Genomic DNA, 20924 nt, shown 5'->3' with positions numbered 1-20924 from the left:
GGAGAACAGCGTTGTCGATTCTCTGCCTTGTTACTGCCTTCTATAGAGGATAACTGATACCGGTATATCTTATGTAATATTAACTGTTCATTCTCACTAAAAATAATCAATTATATTCTATTAGTTAAGATAAGAAAATATATCTATCAATGATTCAATCATAAATTCTGCAGATCAATTATTGTATCGAAAAAGAATTCTTAGATGGCTCAGAGGTCTTATGCCTGACCATTTAGAATCCTTATTTAATGTTATTCCGTAGTTTAAATGTAATTTTGGTTGCTGGCAATAAGCATTAGTAAGATGAGCTGTTATTGGAAAGTGTGCAAGGTGAGTGAATGGTTGCTAGTCTTTTCTTTCTCTTTTCTTTTTCTTTCTCCTTTTATTCATGCATTTAAAATTAGTTGAAGTGGTATTCATTCCTGCTTGCAAACGTGGAGTATTGTATACTTCCAGCAGGTAGTATTTTTTATTCCAATTCACAAAGTTACCGTATTTCTAATAAAACATACCAGTATTTATTTTATTAATCTTCCATTATTTATTTTTTATCTTACTGAGCTGAGTGTTTTGTTTTTCTTATTGATTCTGAATGTGAATATTGTGAGTTTGAATAAATAAAATCTGAATTTGAAATTTTTGAATATTCCTGCATTGTTGGCAACGTTGCGGAGCTAGAAAAGGGTAATGATATCAGCTTTATCGAATGATAGACAAGGATAGCAACACCAATGTTGATCAAATACTGTCATTATAGCGTGGACCTCGCTATAGGTGTTCGAATGTTTCAAGGCTCACAGACGTCCGTGTCCGTGTGTCGCCATATGTCACCTCACGTCTGCATGAATACGTTTGATTTTTCTTCTTTCTGTCTGCTAATGTGTGGGTTAGCCCTAAATAAGGATACATCTGGTTTACGATCCTTTTATCTGATACCTACCAGTGTTGTGCTATAATATGAGACATTTCGCTACAATACTGGGTGAGTTATTCACTGAAACATATAGTTATTTGTGCAACTAGTGCGCAAAGTGACAGTTTGCTGCACCGAAAGAAACGTTTATGGTTTCTTGAGTGCAGCAGAGGAACTTTGCGCACGTATTTCACATTAAGTTTTTCCTACAGTTACCATTGAATATGAAAAGTGGGTAATTATGGGTAAAATTGCCTGAAATTCATCAAATGTTTTTCTGTGTAATTTTATTATTGATAAAAACCTTAATCCTAAAATCCTAAAGTCGTCGTTGTCCTTGGTTATAATATATAATGAATAATAATTAGCGCGTTGTGCTTGGTTGCACCTCTGCTCACTATAGCAGCCACAGCAGTCACTGTTACCAACTTCATTTTGATTTTGCTGCACTGTTGCTCCATATAACCTACTAAGTATTTTGCGTTGCCATGTTGCAAATCTGGAGTGCAGAAAAATTTTTCCCGCACTAGAGCGGAAAAGTGATTCTTTGCGTTCTGTAATCAGTGCAGCAATGACCACTTTTCAACGTAACTGTAGGAAATAGTTATTTGTGCAACTAGTGCGCAAAGTGACAGTTTGCTGCATCGAAAGAAACGTTTACGCCCGAGCCGTAGGCGAGGGCGGAATGGTTTCTTGAGTGCAGCAAACGAACTTTGCGCACGTATTTCACATTAAATTTTTCCTACAGTTACCATTGAATATGAAAAGTGGGTAATTATGGGTAAAATTGCCTGAATAATGTAGTAGTGTTTGAATGGCGGGGGGCAGCTGTGTGGTGTGTGCTGTGGTGGCACTGTGCTGTCGTTGTCCTCCATTATAATATCTAATTAATAATTAGCGCGTTGTGCTTGGTTGCACCTCTGCTCACTATAGCAGCCACAGCAGTCACTGTTACCAACTTCATTTCGATTTTGCTGCACTGGTGCTCCATATAACCTACTAACTATTTTGCGTTGTCATGCTGCAAATCTGGAGTACGCAAAGTACTCACTTTGCGCACTAGTGCGGAAAAGTGATTCTTTGCAGCCTGCAATCAGTGCACAAATGGTCACTTTTCAGGGTATCTGTAGGAAAAAATCTTTCCTGCACTCTCAGATCAGAAAAATCACTCATCTTCAAATGCTTATAACTCAAGAATAGGAGAGTATTTCGTCAATATGTGATCACATCTTATTGTTCCTCACGTCAAGTACTATCATTCCTGAAAGTATGAGCGATTACAATTCTGAACCATTTTTGCAAAAATCCATGATGTTTTATTAATTGATTTTATGAAAAATGCACATCTCCCAGATTTGGTTGATATTCCGGCTGTGGATAGAGGTTGACCTAACAAGTGTTGTGCTATAATATGAGACGTTTTGCTACAATACAGGGTGAGTTATTCACTCAAACATAGAATCTTCCCTCCACTCACAGATCAGAGAAATCACTCATCTTCAAATGCTTATTATAACTCAATAATAGGAGTGAGTTTCGCCAATGTGATGACATATTATTGTTCTTCTCGTGAATAAAACTCATGGATTTCATATTATTATTTTTTTTTTTTAGATTACGTCCTAAAGACTCCAGTCATGGAGTATAAGACAAGTCATGTTATTACATAATAATTCTAACACTAAGTAGTTCAACCTAGTTTAGGTTTGAAAGGAATTCTTGTACACAATAAAAAGCTCTATCAACTAAATATTTTTTCATTTGTTTTTTGAAAATCTTCAAATCATCATTACTTTTCAAGATTTGAGGTAGCTTGTTATAAAATTTCCTACCAATATAATCTGGTTTTTGTTCAAATAACCTACTATTGTGACCCATTATATGATAATCTGCTCTGTTTCGCGTATTATACTCATGAACATCTGAATTCTGGATCACACCACTCGTTTTCACATGCATTACAACTTCATATACATACAAAGATGGCACAGTTAATAGACCAAGCTTTTTAAATAAATGCCTACAAGAGTCTAACCTATTCACTTTCTCTATACATCTGAGTGCCTTCTTTTGAATCTTAAACACTCTGTCCATATCTTGTTGAGATGAATTACCCCATACTAAAATAGCATACCTAATATGATTTTAGAGCACCAGGAATTCAATCGCCTTACTGCCATTAATACACACTAAAATGCCATTTCAATTATTATATTGAGATTGTACTTTTTAATTTGCGTTATGAATAAGCGCAATAATGGGGTTAAATATAAAAAATCTCTCTTATTGAATTATTGAGAATAAGATCAATAGTTCTATTTAGAATAGAAGCTACAGTGTTTTAACTTGGGAGCCGAACCCCTCTAAAATACCATCTTTGAGATTAAAAATCGCTTCCCGGTGGTTCGGAACCCACCTAAAGCTATAGGACTCATCCGTCTCATTACCCACGCACAAGCCTAGAGCTCATATGGGTGTCATCCTCAGCAAAAAATCATTATTTGGAGGTGGGTTTCTCAATAAAATTCTCTCATAATAAAACAAAAGAGGAAGCTGCATATTTATTTCCTATTATAATGACAATCGGTTACAGATTTAACATTCCTATAATAATATTGAAACTACAGTCTAATTGTATGATAATTCCATGTTCAGTTAATCTAGAATATAATATCAAGGATTCAAATCGAAATAAATTAATGAGATCGTTTAGTCTCTTTGGTTAACAGTTATCATTCGGAATGGTAATATAACACTGGGTCAAATTTGAGTAGATACAAAAAATGTCTAAAAAAATATTGCGCCAATTTAATTGAAGTACACAATTATTTAAATGTAGGTCTTTTTCAAAGAGATTCTGAATTTTGTTGATCATTCAGTGCTTAAATATTTTCAACAGTTATGAGCTCTTCAAGTATTGACTAGACAAGAAGTAAGTCTTTTTTCAAGAAATTTATCAACACATTGATACAAATTCCCAATTATTTTCGATTGCTATTCATTTAATATAGCTCATTTTATACACTATATCTCATATTTTAATAATAATCAGATCTAATCATTTATCTTATCAAAGAAATCAGATTCAAACTCTTCAGTCAGCCTATTTCACAATAAACATCAATTTTACTGAATGTTCTTCTTGTAAATTATTACTATCCATTCATTCAACTATCACAACATTTTCTTAAAAAGGTATCATAAAAACTGACTTGTAACTTAAATTGAAGAGCTAAATCTCAAACAAGTTGCAAGAAAAATCCAGAAAAAACTTCATGTAGCTTGTAAACTGGTAATCCTCAACAAAAATACAGTTTGAAAACTTTGTATTTTATTTCGCATTCAATTTAGATTGGCAGCATGTAGAGCTAAGAGCAGACGTATTTCATCTGAACTCAATACTGACGACAGCTGTCAACTATTTGAATCGTTCAATTTTCAGTAAAAATTAACTATTTTACGACTTAACAAGAATCAAAATTGATTACACACTTATTTAAAAGAAAACAGACAACTTTCTTATTTTCCTTTTTCAAGTTCAATATCTTCGGGGTTTGACAGGTATTTAATTTGAATACAAAGTGCAATGAGGTAGCCTATAACAACAAATAAAAATTGTGACAAAAATATTCAACAACGAAAACTCAAACTTGGAAACTAAAAACTCATATCACTATACATTTGTATTAGGTACCTAATATAATATATTCAAGCTATTGATTAACAAATAATGGGAATGTATGTATAAGTGGACTAATAAGAATAGACATTTTTCCTCTCAATAAATAAATAAATAAATATTAGACTAATACCTTCCTTCTTTTACTCCAGGGGACGGAGCCACTTATTTTTGCCTGCCTTTCTCAGTCAATAATCAATAATTAATATTCATTAATTTAACATTAATTAGTAATTATTATTGAATAAGATACTCGCAACCATTGAATGTTTCACTAGAGACATCGATTCACACAGTATAATGATCAATACCTAACATTTTTTCATTGTTTTAATTAATATCGACGACATTATTGCACTAACCCAGCCGAGTCTAAAATCGTAATCTAAATTTACTATTAAATTGGAACATTTTTTGACGATATTTTGTTTCAAATAAATTGGCAGCGTGGGGAGAATTGGTGGAAATACCACATATGCATCTGACTTCTGCCAGTCTATTTGAAGTCTACTGTAGACGCTTTTAAATTGAATTAAGACATGTCCAAAATTGGAGACAAAAGTGTATTAAGCTCTAGTGATCTTGTACACCAATCTAGATACAAGTTATAAAACTGATAATTTATTTGTCTCTGGGTAGACTAGAATATATACTGGAGACTAGTAGACTACAAGGTCTATAAATACCAAGGTTTTTATAGACTAGTGTCAGACTGTAGACTAGTCTACCGGTTTAGGAGTAGAAGTAGACCTCAGTAATGTCTTTGTATCAGTTATACCAGTGTAACAAGAGTCTAAATTGCTTTACGAGACTACTCTAGTCCATAAATGCCTCCTTCTGGACAAGCCTCTACAGGAAACAACATTTATTCTTGCAAGATGGTTTGAAGATGTCAAAAAATTCAAAATTTATAAACATCAGTAGTTGATGGTCGGATATAATGAATTCCAAGTTGGGATGACCTCCGGTAAATTTCACGGTTTACAATTTTTCAATTGGGATCAAATTTTGAGTAGATATTCCCAATTAATTTATGTTTGATGTTAAATCATGCCTTCTTTGGATGTAATCTTCAATTTATTTATAATTTTTAGAATGAATCACTATAAACATTTTATTTTTTTCAATCATGCCTTGTTTGAATGTAACTCCAATTACTATTAACATTATAATTTTCACGGATTGAATTACAGATTATAATTTTTGATCTCACTTCAGACCTCGCTGATGAAATTTTCAAATCTTTTCATAGTTAGATTTACTTTAAATGGTCAGAATTGCTAATAAAAACATGAATACTTCTCATACAAGATACAGCCCATGTTGACATTTAAGAGTGAATTTTACTCAAGTTACAGTGGAAAAAAATTTGAAATACTGTTATCAGAGAAGTTGTGTACTTGTTCCTAAAGGTGCGTACAGATTTACGCGCCACGAACATGAGCAATTCACTTTTAATCAGCTGATACCAAGCTTTTTATATCTGTATCTTACCGTTTCTGTAAAAATACAGATATAGTCAGCTGATTAAAAGTGAATTGCTCATGTTCGCGGCGCGTATATCTGTACGCACCTTTAGGATGACATAGAATAATAAACTATGATTATATAATTATATAATGTGACTTTTCTACTGAGATGGTTTTATTCACACATAACTCAAGTTTCGGTGGTATGGTATCAAACAATACAGAAAACATACATTTTCCTTTGCTCAAGTCCAAATGCACCAGAGCATGATACACTTTGTCTCTACGTTTGGACAAAATAAACTGAGTTTCGATACTAAGCAGGGTATCTTAGTGGAAAAGATAATATTATGTTTCTATTTTAGCAACAGATTTATTGATTGGGAATTAAACCTTGATCGGAGGTCAACCAACCGGCGGTTAAGAAAGTAATGATAGTAATTACGGTGCAATTACCGTACTTTGAATTCCCTAACAACTTGGTCCACACTGATTGAGCTTGTCTATTTTACAGAAATTAACTTACCACTCTCATTGGCTGGTACTTGAAACTGTATCAAAACCGAAGCAAGAATTATAATTATTATTTTTAATTAATTAGCGGTTATAACAGAAAAAGTATGGGAAATTGATGAGACAATAATGGGAGAATGCCTCATAATAATCTCAAAATTTAAATGTAAAATTTCACCATTCCAATGTTCCAATTCATTGCACAAGTCGGTTATCAACTATGAGATTTACCTTAAAAACTGAAAAACTAAATCAAATATCACATGTCACTCATTTGCCTTACAGATCTACAAGTTCTAACCAAAGTTGGAATATTATTATTTATATTATAACATAGTCGTCTCATTGAATGTTCGAATAGGTAGGTAAGAGTCCTACCAGGTTACCTACTTCAATATTATATATAATGTTTTTACAAACTGGCTAGAAATTTCCTAACACAATATTTTACAATACTTCACTTGGAATAGAGAGTATTCCAATGAAGGAGACTCTATAGAACCATGAATAAATAATGTATTTTTATTTGAGTTGGCAGCGAATGTAAAGTATTTGGAATGTTTAGGGATTTGAACGTGGAATTAATGAAATAGATATTGTAAATTATAAATCTAAAAGCTAATCAAGTAAATACTCTCAAATGATGTTCTAATTCATTAGGAGATATCTAAAAAAAACTAAAATAACTCTTGATCGCTGTTCAATATTGAATTGAACAAACAAAAACAAAAATAAAAATGGTATAATTCCTCTGAAATTGATGTCAATGCTATAGAGACCAAAATTAAAAGTTTCTCTAGATATCCGAAGCATTTTTCAGACATAACATTTTGTATTAATGGTAGATTGTACATGTTATACTAGTATGATCAAAATGACCATTCTATTAACCTTGAACTAATGAAAATAATTAGGTATAGTAAAAATAAAAATAGATCTTGGTATGAATAAAAATAAAAAATTAACATTTTCAAAGATAGTAACAAAAATAACAATAAATTCCTCATAGGATTCCAAGATATCTTTACAAAATTAAAAACTTAGACAAGAAATTTTCAGTTGTATTCTGTTACACAGTTCTTTCTTGTTTCAAAGCAGGAAAATAAATTGTACCTGAGTAATTCATAGCAACGTTCGCATGAATTATATTAATTTTCGTATTTATTCACTAACTTGTGCTAGATAACAATGTCCATTCTCATATTTAAAGTAAAGCAAGGCAATAGAACATTTTGATTGGTTTGAAGGACTATGTATTGGCACTGTTGCGAGGAAAAACGAAGCTTTTAGTAAACGATACAAATTTGGCTACATTTAAAAGACGTCTCTCAATTGTACATCTCTAATTATCACATAAACTATCATAATTAAGCTATACTACATCTTATTTATGAGATTAGTTCAGAGAATAAGAATTAACTCACGTTTTATACTCACATTCTCATGACTAGAATTTTCACTATTAAAATTTCAACAATTAAACTAAATTACTGATCAGTAAAATTTTAACAAAATCTGTTTTTTGTGAAAAGAATTTTTCTAAACATTTTACTCATGCTTTATGAGTTGGATAACAGTCTCTTCAGATCAACAACATTATAATAATATTTCATTTATTTATAATAAATCATTATTATTATTATCTATATTGGATAATTCATTTTTAAAATGTATTAACTTCATTTTAAAAGCAGAAATTTTCCAATAAAAATGAAGATAAAACTATCAATATTCTCCATCAGAGGGAAAGGATAAAATTTCCTATTTATAATTACCTACATTATTATGATTGAGTCTCTATCAATATTTTTTTTCAATTTTAGTTAATTGATAGTCTCTATCAATATTTTTTTTCAATTTTAGTTAATTGATAGTCTCTATCAATATATTTTTAAATTTTAGTTGATCATTCTCAAGGCTAGTGATTAGGCTATACTTATACAAGGATATAATACTGTCCTTATTCTTATACAAGCCTAAATACCATCATTGGTCATTTTTCTATCTTGAGACAAAACCAGCTGAGCTCCAACTTGGCCCTCCCAGGAATTATTAATGGAAGCTATTCTTTTCTATATAGAAATAAAATCAATTCCTCTATAGAGTCCTGAAATCGATAATAATATTCCAATAAATCAAAAGTTGATAACTATTGTCCATGAAAGTCCCTGGCAGCGCACGATGAGATGGTCCCTGGTTCTAATAATTGTTTTCAGGTGACAGTCAGGGGTCATCTCGTCTTGTGCAACCAATAGCATTGGTTGCGCGTAATCCATAAGGTGCGTACAGATATACGCGCCGCGAACATGAGCAATTCACTTTTAATCAGCTGACTATATCTGTATTTTTACAGAAACGGTAAGATACAGATATAAAAAGCTTGGCATCAGCTGATTAAAAGTGAATTGCTCATGTTCGCGGCGCGTAAATCTGTACGCACCTTTAGACTTTCTCCAGACTTTGCTACTATACTATATTCATTCAAGCATTCGATTCCTCATAATAAAAAATAGATTGTAACAAAACTCTAAGCATCCTTCAAACCAATTAATGCTCCATTATTTTGCCAAGTTTGATTGGACTATTTAAATCATTTACTGTTTTTTTTTGTTTGTTACAATAATTTATATTCTAGAACAAATTGTCCACTGTGAAGTTGCATTGGAGAACACACAGGAAAATTGAAAGCATTATTTTGGAGCTGAGACTTTCCAGTTTCTTTTCTAATATAAACAGATGCTCACTGAGATGGAAGGAGTGACATCCACTTTTGTTATGAGAAAAATATAAATCTCTCGCAAGGCAGGTCATCATTGGGTAATCAAGCATAAAATGTTGATGTTAACAATAAGTTTAATTTCAAACATTAAGTTTGAAGATTTTACAAGAAAATTGCCCATATAAACCAACAAAGAAGTCAATTTTTTCTGTTGCTGTTTTTCAATCAGAGCCCCAATAATTTGTTCAACATACTACCGGTATATGACTAGTACCTACTCTTAATAACAACTGTATCTGTTGGCTGGACCACTACTGTGTAACTAGTCACGGCAGGTGATCTCAAAAAGATACAGCCAATCCACCTCTGACTGTACTTTCATGATCTCTCACATAGTCTCTTCAAAACCACATTCTTGTGACTGAATTCTTTGGAGGTCCCTTAACAAATCTTTTCAAAAGCACATTCTTGTGACAAAATTCTTTGGGGATCTATTTCAAATCACATTCTTATTGTGACATTTTCTTGAAAAGTCTCTTCAAGTTCACAATCTTATCAAGAAAACTGACAAATGTTGACTTTTCTCAGAATTCCTGGCAAAACCCAATCAAATACCGTGCAATACCAAAACCTTTACATTTTCATTTTTTATTCAATCAGTAATGATTTTGCTATCCAACTCCATTTCCCAGCTCCAATTTGCTTCAAAAATTCCTAGCTGTGTCTTTCTTTTGCTTCACTATCAATATTGCATTGTACAAAGGGCAGATCACTTGTTTTCACGCTGTGTCAGTTGTACGCCGCCATGACACTTTGCTGTCGCAGCTGACAATCAGCTGTTTCGACCGCCATGCCACGTTCCTTACAATCAGCTGTTTCGACCGCCTTGACACCTTGCTGTCGCAGCCGACAATCAACTGTTTCGACCGCCATGACACCTTGCTGTCGCAGCCGACAGTCAGCTGTTTGGACACCTTGCTGACAATCAGCTGTTGGAATATCAAAAGCCAGCTGACTTGAAGGTCACAGGTTGGTGGTGATTTGACAGCGATCGGCGCGACTCTGCTGGCCGGCACTCAACTTGACGAGCAGCGCGGGTTTTCGAATGTTGTCTTGTCAAGCGGCCTGCGACACCTGGGAGCCCGTTGGCGTGCCGCACGCCTTCAGCTCTGTGAATATCTCGGTGAAGAACGCCGGTTCCGAATTGATTCGCAGCATGCTGCGGGACAGCGAGTTGACGATTAGCAGACAGCGGTCCCAGAAGCGGTCTTTGCTGTCTTCGACCAGGAACGGTTTCAGCGGGTAGGAGATCTCGTTGCCCATATAGGAGTAGGAGAGGTAGCGGTAGAGGGAGTGGGAGGGCTAGAGGTAGAGGGTGATGTAGAGGTAGAGGTAGAGATAGAGGTGGAGGGAGATGAATATGTAGAGGTAGAGGTAGAGGGAGAGGTGGAGGGAGATGAATATGTAGAGGTAGAGGTAGAGGGAGAGGGAGATGTAGAGGTAGAGGTAGAGGTAGAGGTAGAGGGAGAGGAAGAGGTGAATAGTGAGGAGCAAGAGATGGAGGTAGAGGTCGAGAAGAGGCCGAGAAATAGAGGTATCCAGGTATACCTCAATGTAGCACAAAATACATTTTGTGTTATGGGCGCCTGCATGGTGAGAAGGTAAAGAAAGAGATATAGTAAGGTCCACGTTATAATGGCAGTGGAGAAAGATAGAAGAACAACGTTGCCGATCCTCTGTCTTGCCAATTCCTTCTATAGACGGTAGCTGATACAGATTTATTGATGTAATATTAACTGTTCATTCTCGTTTAAAATAATCGATTATATTTTATTAAACAAGAAATTATATTTTTCAATAATTTCATAATGAATTTTCTCAATTAAGATGAAATATTATGTTAATTTATTATTAATTCTACATTGTTAAAAGACAATCTGGCAACAGAGCAGAGCGAGAAAGAGATAGCGCTATTCGCTTTGTTGAATGACAGACAAGGATAGCAATACCATTGCTAATCAAACACTGCCATATTATAACCTGGACCTCACTATAGGTAGAGTTAGAGGGAGCGGTAGAGGGAGAGGTGCATATAGTGAAGAGAAAGAGATGGATGTAGATTGGATTAGATTAGATTAGATTTCTTTATTTATGTATGTTACAATATTTCACTAAATAAGCCACTGCTTATACACTAATTTACATTAAATGACGATAATGCTAGTTATTCAACGAATTTCACAAAGTACCTATAGATAATTAATCAATGAGAATAAATATAGAATGCAATTAGAATAACGATAATATAATAATGTGATGTAACTTCATAAACCGGCGGTGTTTCAACAAATAATTGTCGATTCTCTTAGAAGGATATAAAATATCCTTCCCACACACACCTCCCGTAGAGGGAGAGGTCGTGAAGAGGCCGAGATAGAGGTATTGAGGTATACCTCAATGTTAAGGGCGCCCACATGATGAGTAGGTAAAAATGAATAATATGGATAATTTTCCTCATCAAGGGTGGAGTTAGGACTCAATGCCCTCTCTGCCACACAACCCTCAGAGGGTTGAGGTCGTGGTAGAGGTAGAGGGAGAGGTCGAGATAGAGGTACCTCGATGTAACACAAACACATGTTGTGTTTATGGGCACCTGCATGGAGAGAAGGTAGAGAAAAAGATACATCTATGAACTTATTATTCAACTGGAACTTATTACACAACTATTTTTGTAATCATAGATGATTATAATAAGTAGGGCTATAAGGATTATATTCATTTAGAGAAAAATTATCTATAGTGAATGAGAAAGACTAAGAAGAAATTGTCAAAAACCACAGATTTATTGATACTTAGAATTTCTAAGTATAGTCTCAAAGACTTAGAACTAAGTATCAATAAATCTGTAGTTTTTGACAATTTCTTAGAGTTTTTCATTCAATATGAATAATTACCACAATATCAACTTCTCAACTACACACAAAAAAAATTATCTATAGTCACTCAATTGTCAAAAATGCACTTAAATAACAGGATTTATTCATTTATTTATTGATACATAATGATCAGGATTATAAGAATAAAACAAACAGCAATAAAATATCATATTTTCTAAAACTAGTGTATTCTGATTAATGATTGAGAATCAGATCATTGTGAATTATTACAGAAAAGACATTCTAATATCATTCTGTTTCATTTAGTCCAAGTATGATATAATAATTATAGACTATTGAGTTTTCCCTCAAAATAATGAAATTTCTCATCTTTATTCATATAATAAGTACATCATCGAAATGATAGGGAGAAAAAATAAGGTAACCTTGTGCTATTCCTCTCCCAAATTTAGATAAGGTTACACATAGTCCCAAATAGGTTGTCTTGTAATTGTTCACTTCATACAATTTTTAGTCCTTAATTTTTTAAAATTATTTGCTTCAATACCAAACATAGAAGAAATATTTCACATATTATTATCACTAAAATAGGAAATATTAATCTATTGAGTTTTTATTTTGAAAAGGTCTTGGAGAAGATCATTCAATTACGTTCTGCTATAGAGAATCAAATGAAAATGTTTTCAATTATATAAATGTATAATGCTTTGGAGAAGCAATTTCATTGTTAAAAAATATATATCCCAACCTTTCTATAGAATAGCAAGTGTTCACTCACAACTATTTCAGTCTAAAAAAGTTTAATTGGTCCTAGACGATGCTAAATTATGAAATGTTCCAACTTTTATAGAAAGTTATAATATGTTAGTGGCAAGTTCTCCAGTGCAAAGCACTGCCAGTAACCCACAGAAAACTGTGAAGTAGAAAAATAACTCTGCTCATTGATTGGTTTTGAATAATTCATTTTTTCGGCGACAAGACTGGCAACATGCAAAGTAATTTTAGCTCCGTATTGTGAGATTTAGTGGCAGCATTGAATATGAATGGAATGTATTGATTCTATTCAATGGGGAATAATGACAGTATAAACTGAATCTCACTACGACCTTGAGTGGCATTGACCATCAATATACACCCGCCTTCAATTTCCTTGTTCTACAATCTTGTAAACATCCCTCGATTCTCATTTATGTATTTTTTATTTATAGATACATTTTATTATTTGTGTATACTTTTAATGCATAAATTGATTAATAAATATTTTATTTATTTTTTATCTATTCCATTATTAGATTTAAAAATCTGGTGTGGCGCACTCACACAACTTTCCTTGCCGTTATGAGAATTGATCACCTGACGCTAGTGTTCCCGCGCATCTCAAGTCTACTTATAAACAAAAATCTGAGTCAGCTGGTGACAGTACAATAACGCTGGAGACATACAAGGTCTGCTATCTCTTCATAGTGAGTCATTTAATAGAATCAACAGTTGACAACAGTTTGCAATTGGATAATCAAATTTTCTCGAATTTCGAGCTTATTTTCAATTTTAGGTGTAAATGTTACTGAACATTAATTGTAGAGATTTTCATGCTCAATCTTTTCCACATGATTTTTTTTTGTTTAAATTGTATCTGAAGCCTGATAATTGGGAACCTAAAATCAAACTTTGCATAGATGGGGCGGTGCTCCTGAAATTTTTACAGATATGGGACTTACGGCAGTCGATAGAGCTTATCAATGACTTTTTTAGGTATGAATTTGATCAAAATCGTTGGAGCCGTTTTCGAGAAAATCGCGAAAAACCCTGTTTTTGACAACATTTTCGCCATTTTAGCCGCCATCTTGAATTGCATTTGATCGAAAATGTTCGTGTCGGATCTTTATAGTGTAAGGACCTTAAGTTCCAAATTTCAAGTCATTCCGTTAATTGGGAGATGAGATATCGTGTACACAGACGCACATACACTCATACACACACACTCATACACACATACACACACCAATACCCAAAAACCATTTTTTGGACTCAGGGGACCTTGAAACGTATAGAAATTTAGAAATTGGGGTACCTTAATTTTTTTCGGAAAGCAATACTTTCCTTACCTATGGTAATAGGGCAAGGAAAGTAAAAATAATAATTCATCAAAATGATTGGGGAAGGACCAACAACCCAGCCCAAAACTGCTCCTTCCCCGAATTTCGATTTATACACGAGTCCAAATGAAGATTGGAAATCATTGTTGACTAGCAGGTAACCCGTGCTTCGCATAGGTCCAACTAAGAGCTTGTAAAACTGAGTAATATTGATGTAATGAAATCTTGACGAATTCAAAACATGTTATTTGTTAATTAATTTTTCTCATGAATTTTTCTTCATCAGCCGCTTCCATGCTGCAATCTAGGAAAATTAGTTGTAGAATTACAAATTCTATCTGATATTGAACACTCAAAGATCGGGTTGCACAAAAGTCTGTTAAATTTTAATCATATGATTGAATACCGTACCACGAAAACCAACCAGAGGAGACTTGTTTGAAAAGAAGTAATCTGTGATTGGTTCTTGCGGCAATTGATCATGGTTAAAAATTAACAAGCTTTGGTGCAACTGGACCAAAGAGCCCAGAGATTCACGTTATAAAGGCAACACCTGATTAACATTGGTTTGCTATCCTTGTCTGTCATTAGACAAAGCAGATAGCTCCACCCTTCTCTAGCTCCGCATTGTTACAAACTCGTTTGTGGGTCATGAAGAAATACAGAACTTCTATAATGAACTACCAGACTAATCAATCTTACTTGAAAATTTATTATTCTATCATGTAAATATATATTATTATTGTTGAATATAAAATATTTGGGATGAAATCGATCATTAATAAAGAATCAACAATGAATTACTGAAACAGATATTCCGGGATGAACTGAATCATAGAAAGGCCTATGACGTCCTATAGGACAAAAACCTATACAAATATATTAATATAAATTTAATATGATTTAATTTATTAATATAATTTAATATAAATTATATTTTCAACTGACTTTTTAACGTGAAGCACAATATAAGAGAGTCAAAACTATTTTAAATTAATTTACCAGGTCTTATCACATATATTTTCTTCTATGATTGCATAATGTACGCTGGAATATTAGATTTAGGGAATTGTGTAATAAATAAAATAATAAAAAGAATACGATCCTCTCATAATTGACCGAGCGAAGTGAAGTCTAAGAGATTCAATTCGACGGTTTGGCATTTCTCTTAATGTTTAAATGTTTATATGTTGCGCATTTACGGCGAAGCGCGGTAATAGATTCTCATGAAATTTGACAGGTATGTTCCTTTTTTAATTGCGCGTCGACGTATATACAAGGTTTTTGGAAATTTTGCATTTCAAAGATAATATAAAAGGAAAAAGGAGCCTCCTTCATACGCCAAAATTAGATTAAAATCAGACTATAGAATTATTCATCATAAATCAGCTGACAAGTGATTACACAGATGTGTGGAGAAGCCAGTCTATAGCTGTATTTCCATAAGGTCAATAGTTTCAATCAGGTACTTGTGGATGAGAATACTGCGCGAGGTCTACTGTTCACAGAACTACTAGTAATAAAAAAATAAGTGTAAATATGAAAGAATATATTTAACTGCAGGGTAAGGATAGGTAGAAAATATACTAGTAATGTTTTGAAAACTAGATTTTTTTGATTTATTAGCACTCTATGTACTCTTTGCACTATGCACTCTATGTTGGAATAGGTATAACTGCTGTTGAATTATCTACAGTATCATTCTTGACATCAAGATAAGATAAATGCTACATTATCAGGATGTAATAAATAATAAGTTGATGTTGCTTTCCATGACGAAACACTATTTATAATAGCTTTGTTCTAGTTCAGACATTGTGTTACTTGTAAATATTTGAAAAAAACACTTAATTTTCTTGGAGTCTTGAGGAATGCATTTCACTCCTGTGAAGAAGAGGCTGTTGTAGCTCCTCCTCGGGAGTGAAATGCATTCCTCAGACTCCAAGAAAAGTAAGTGTTTTTGCAAATATTTACAAGTAACACAGCGTCTGAGCTACAACAACGTTAATAAATAAGGTTATTATCCCTGGTATATTTGATCAGTGATCGTATCTACTCAGAGTCTCAGGCCTTTATAAAACATTAGTTGAACAATAAATTGAATTATTGAATAAACTCATCAAATAAACAATAAATAGTGAAATGGAAAATAAACTTTATATCATTAAAAGGATGATTAGGAAATTCCATTATTTAATGAACTATCTAAACAATCAATATTTTGTAGTAAATAGACTATTGTCGTAGAGAATTAAGTTTAAATAATAGTCATAGTTTATCTTTTGATTAGAGCTGTATGGAAGCAGAGATGGAATAAATAATATAGTTTTCTTTACTCTATGATAGAGGGTAACCAATGTCTGAAGTCTAGACGTTAATTTGAAGAAGACATGAAAACATTCCATCAAAGATCTACTTTAACAATGATTTATTCTAGTTATCTCAATAATAGTTTGATTCAGTTTTAATTTTCCATCTGCTGGTAGCACTGATTTTTAAAGAAAGCCACATTTTCTAGTTTATTTATTTATTTTTCAGTCTAGCGATTAAGTATGTACGATGAATTATATGGTATGTTATCTAATTTTCCAGTGTAATGACCGAATTCACTTGAAAATGAATTGTATTTAAGGTCAAGTCAATAGTGTTTATTTCAACTCAGAACCAATAAACTGAGGCTCTTTGTTTTGGTAAGGTAGAGATGTTTTCATATTGCATTCTATTGACATCTCTCTGTGATGCCTCTGAAAATCTAAGGAGTGGATACAATAAAAAATAATATTTTTCTATTAATTTATAAAATAAAATTATAGTACCCTTTAAAATTATTGAAATAATAAAACAAGTAGAATACAAATTATAGCTACTAGTTTCGGTGATCAGACCATCATCAGGTTATAAAATTAAATTTGCAATAAGTGTTTACTTATAGTTTTGTTATTTTAAATATCATCTTCAAGTAAATTGTTTTAGCAGCTGCCCCTATATCAACTCAGTATCTATTAATATATTCCAGTTGCTATAGTGAGGTCCACGTTATAATGGTAGTGTTTGTTTAGCAATGGTATTGTTTTTCCTGTCTATCATTCAACAAAGCGGAATGCGCTATCTCTTTCTCGCTTTGCTCTGTTGCCAGATCGTCTTTTATTAATGTAGAATTAATAATTAATTAACAAAATATTTCATTTATGAAATTATTGAAAAGTATAATTTCTTGCTTAGTAAAATATGCTTGATTATTTAAAACGAGAATGAACAGTTAATATTACATCAATAAATCTGTGTCAGCTACCGTCTATAGAAGGCATTGACAAGACAGAGGATCGGCAACGTTGTTCTATCTTTCTTCACTGCCATTATAACGTGAACCTCACTTTAGTACTGTACTGGTAATATTGTATAATAGCGCAATGATTTTTTTATATTTCATTATAGGTGTAGGCTATACCTACATAGTATTTGGACAATTTATGACAAAATCAGGAAATTGAAGAAGATTTGGGCAATAGCCTGATTTTTCCTTTCCGACTAACTTTCTGTATTGTTTACTCTATCCAATAAATAAATTAATGAATACCGTAGGCTCTAACTCTATCTTCAGTAGGCTACACACCTATTTATTCACCCCAAATAAAAAATTGGTTCAAAAATAATAATGTTTCCAAATGCTGTTGATCTATTGCAATTCATTTGGTTTTTGATATAATTGAAATGAAATAGCATCCATAGACGTTGCTTGTATTAAGTTAATGATAAAATTATCAGTGCCAGATTAACTATCTTTAATGACGACATTCTCTCGACAACGTTTTTATCTCTGGTATCTCAGTATTGTCTGACAGTTTGAAAACAAAAATCGATTTTTCATTTGCAGACTATTCATCTAGGCCTACTAGTCAACTTTCATTGAAAAATCTCAATGTGATAGGGAAGGTAGCTTTTTTCGGAATACAAAGGCATTGAACACATGAGTTCTATGTACTATTATGTTCTATTAACTTTTTGGAGAAGGCAACTCTTTTATTTATCTGGAAATTAAAAATCCAAGTACCGGCACCCTTTTTTACTTTCTTTTAAGGAAAGTATTGCTTTCCGAAAAAAAATTAAGGTACCCCAATTTCCATATTTCTATACGTTTCAAGGTCCCCTGAGTCCAAAAGTGGTTTTGGGTATTGTCTGTATTGTGTGTGTGTGTGTGGTGGTGTGTGTGTGTGTGTGTGTGTGTGTGTGTGTGTGGTGTGTGTGTGTGTGTGTGTGTTGTGTGTGTGTGTGTGTGTGTGTGTGTGTGTGTGTGTTGGTGGTTGTGTGTGTGTGTGTGTGTGTGTGTGTGTGGTATGAGTGTATGTGCGTCTGTGTACACGATATCTCATCTCCAATTAACGGAATGACTTGAAATTTGGAACTTAAGGTCCTTTCACTATAAGGATCCGACACGAACAATTTCGATCGAATGCAATTCAAGATGGCGGCTAAAATGGCGAAAATGTTGTCAAAAAAGGGTTTTTCAGGATTTTCACGAAATTCATACCTAAAAAAGTCATTGATAAGCTCTATCAACTGCCACAAGTCGCATATCTGTAAAAATTTCAGGAGCTCCGACCCATCATTGCAGATAGATTCCCAATTATCAGGCTTCAGATACAATTGAAACAAAAAAAATCAAGTGGAGTAGATTGAGCATGGAAATCTCTACAATTAATGTTTAGTAACATTTTCACCTAAAATTGAAAATAAGCTTTAAATTCGAGAAAATGTGATTATTCAATTGCAAATTATTGTTGATTCTATTAAATCGTTCACTATCTAGAGATTACAGACCTCATGTGTGTCTCCAGCGTTATTGCCCTGTCACCAGCTGGCTCAAATCTTTGTATAGTAGACTTGAGATGCGCGGGAACACTAGCGTCAGGTGATCAATTTTCATAACGGCAAGGAAAGTTGTGTGAGTGCGCCACATCAGATTTTTGAATATTTGCATCAATAAAGCTGCGTTTACACCAAAGTTATTAACAAAATGTTTATTTCTCCCTCCTTATAGATTCTATTAGATTGAACGGAACTTGACAAACACATAATTATGTTCATCGTGTGTATGATAAGTTATGTTCAATCAGGGCCTCCTATATAAACTATAGGAAGTGAGGAATTTTTTGAAAAAATCTCCACTGAAGCTTAATGCTATACATATCCTTATATGTATCATGTAATATGTATTATCATCCATTCTCATTGTTTCCATTTATACTAGTAGTTCTGTGAACAGTAGACCACACGCAGTATTCTCATCCACAAGTACCTGATTGAAACTATAGACATAAGGAAATACAGCAATAGACTGGCTTCTCCACACATCTGTGTAATCACTTGTCAGCTGATTTATGATGCATAATTCTATAGTCTGATTTTTACTCTAATATTGGCGTATGAAGGAGGCTCCTTTTTCCTTTTATATTATCCTTGAAATGCAAAATTTCCTAAAACCTTGTATATACGTCGACGCGCAATTAAAAAAGGAACATACCTGTCAAATTTCATGAAAATCCATTACCGCGTTTCGCCGTAAATGCGCAACATATAAACATTTAAACATTCAAATATTCAAACATTCAAACATTTAAACATTAAGAGAAATGCCAAGCCGTCGACTTGAATCTTAGGCGGGATGCACACCGGAGAAACGCATTTCGTGAAGCCCTCTTTCATGAAACTTGTTTCATGCAATCCGTTTCACTCGGGCATGCATACAAAAGAAACGTTCCCTGCTTAATCTTATCAGTCGATTGCGAGCAACTTTCGTTTCACGTTTCCTGAAACTTTTTTTCACGAAACGCGTTTCTCCGGTGTGCATCCCGCCTTAGACCTCACTTCGCTCGGTCAATTATATAATTATTTTAGAATTTTGTATCAGGAATTCTATAATTTTAGTTGATAAAACCCCCACTGAAGCACGCTGAAGATTGATCCCGGTTTGGATTCTTAAAGCAGAACAACATATACCATTAAATCTATATCGAAATTTTCAAGAGCGGTGATTCTGAGAGAGTTGAAAATTATAGACCCATTAGTATTCTAAATGTAATAAGTAAAATTTTTGAAAGAGTAGTTTTAAATAGGTTATTGATGCACCTGGAAGAAATTAATTTCATATGTGATGAACAGCATGGGTTCCAGAAAGGGAAATCTACTAAGACTGCAATAGTATCCCTTGTTGAAAGACTAATAGATATAATAGATTCAGGTGAGAAGGCAGCCGCAATATTTCTTGATTTATCCAAAGCTTTTGATTGTGTGAACCATAGAATATTATTGGAAATACTAAAAACTGTAGGTGTGAATGGTATAGAACTAAAATGGTTTGAATCATATCTCATAGGTAGAAACCAGTGTGTTGAGCTTACCAAGGTGGATGGGAATGAAATAGTAAAAATTAAATCTCAAAAACTGGAGGTCCAGGCTGGAGTACCTCAAGGCTCAATTCTGGGTCCCTTACTGTTTCTGTTGTATGTGAACCAATTACCAAAAGAGTTAAAAGATCACAGAGCTCTGTTGTTTGCTGATGACACATCGCTTATCTTTAACAATTATTTATTAGATAGTCTAGAAATAAATGCTTTTACTGGAGTACAGTCAATTGTCCA

At 33.3% G+C, this 20924-nt stretch overlaps 1 protein-coding gene across 1 annotated transcript in view; it reads right to left on the bottom strand.

Annotated features, from left to right (window-relative positions):
* Window positions 1–10409: 10409 nt before the first annotated feature.
* Window positions 10410–20924, bottom strand: part of LOC111062549 (cyclin-dependent kinase 5 activator 1) — a 46731-nt gene continuing 36216 nt past the window's right edge. Inside the window, 1 exon segment of the mRNA XM_039426915.1 lies at window positions 10410–10655. Coding sequence (XP_039282849.1) covers window positions 10410–10655 — 246 coding nt within the window.

This window comes from Nilaparvata lugens, chromosome 1, assembly GCF_014356525.2.
Source record: "Nilaparvata lugens isolate BPH chromosome 1, ASM1435652v1, whole genome shotgun sequence".
In the NCBI taxonomy this organism is placed as follows: domain Eukaryota; kingdom Metazoa; phylum Arthropoda; class Insecta; order Hemiptera; family Delphacidae; genus Nilaparvata; species Nilaparvata lugens.
The sequence above is the reverse complement of the archived record's forward strand: the minus strand, read 5'-3'. Positions and strand labels throughout refer to the sequence as shown.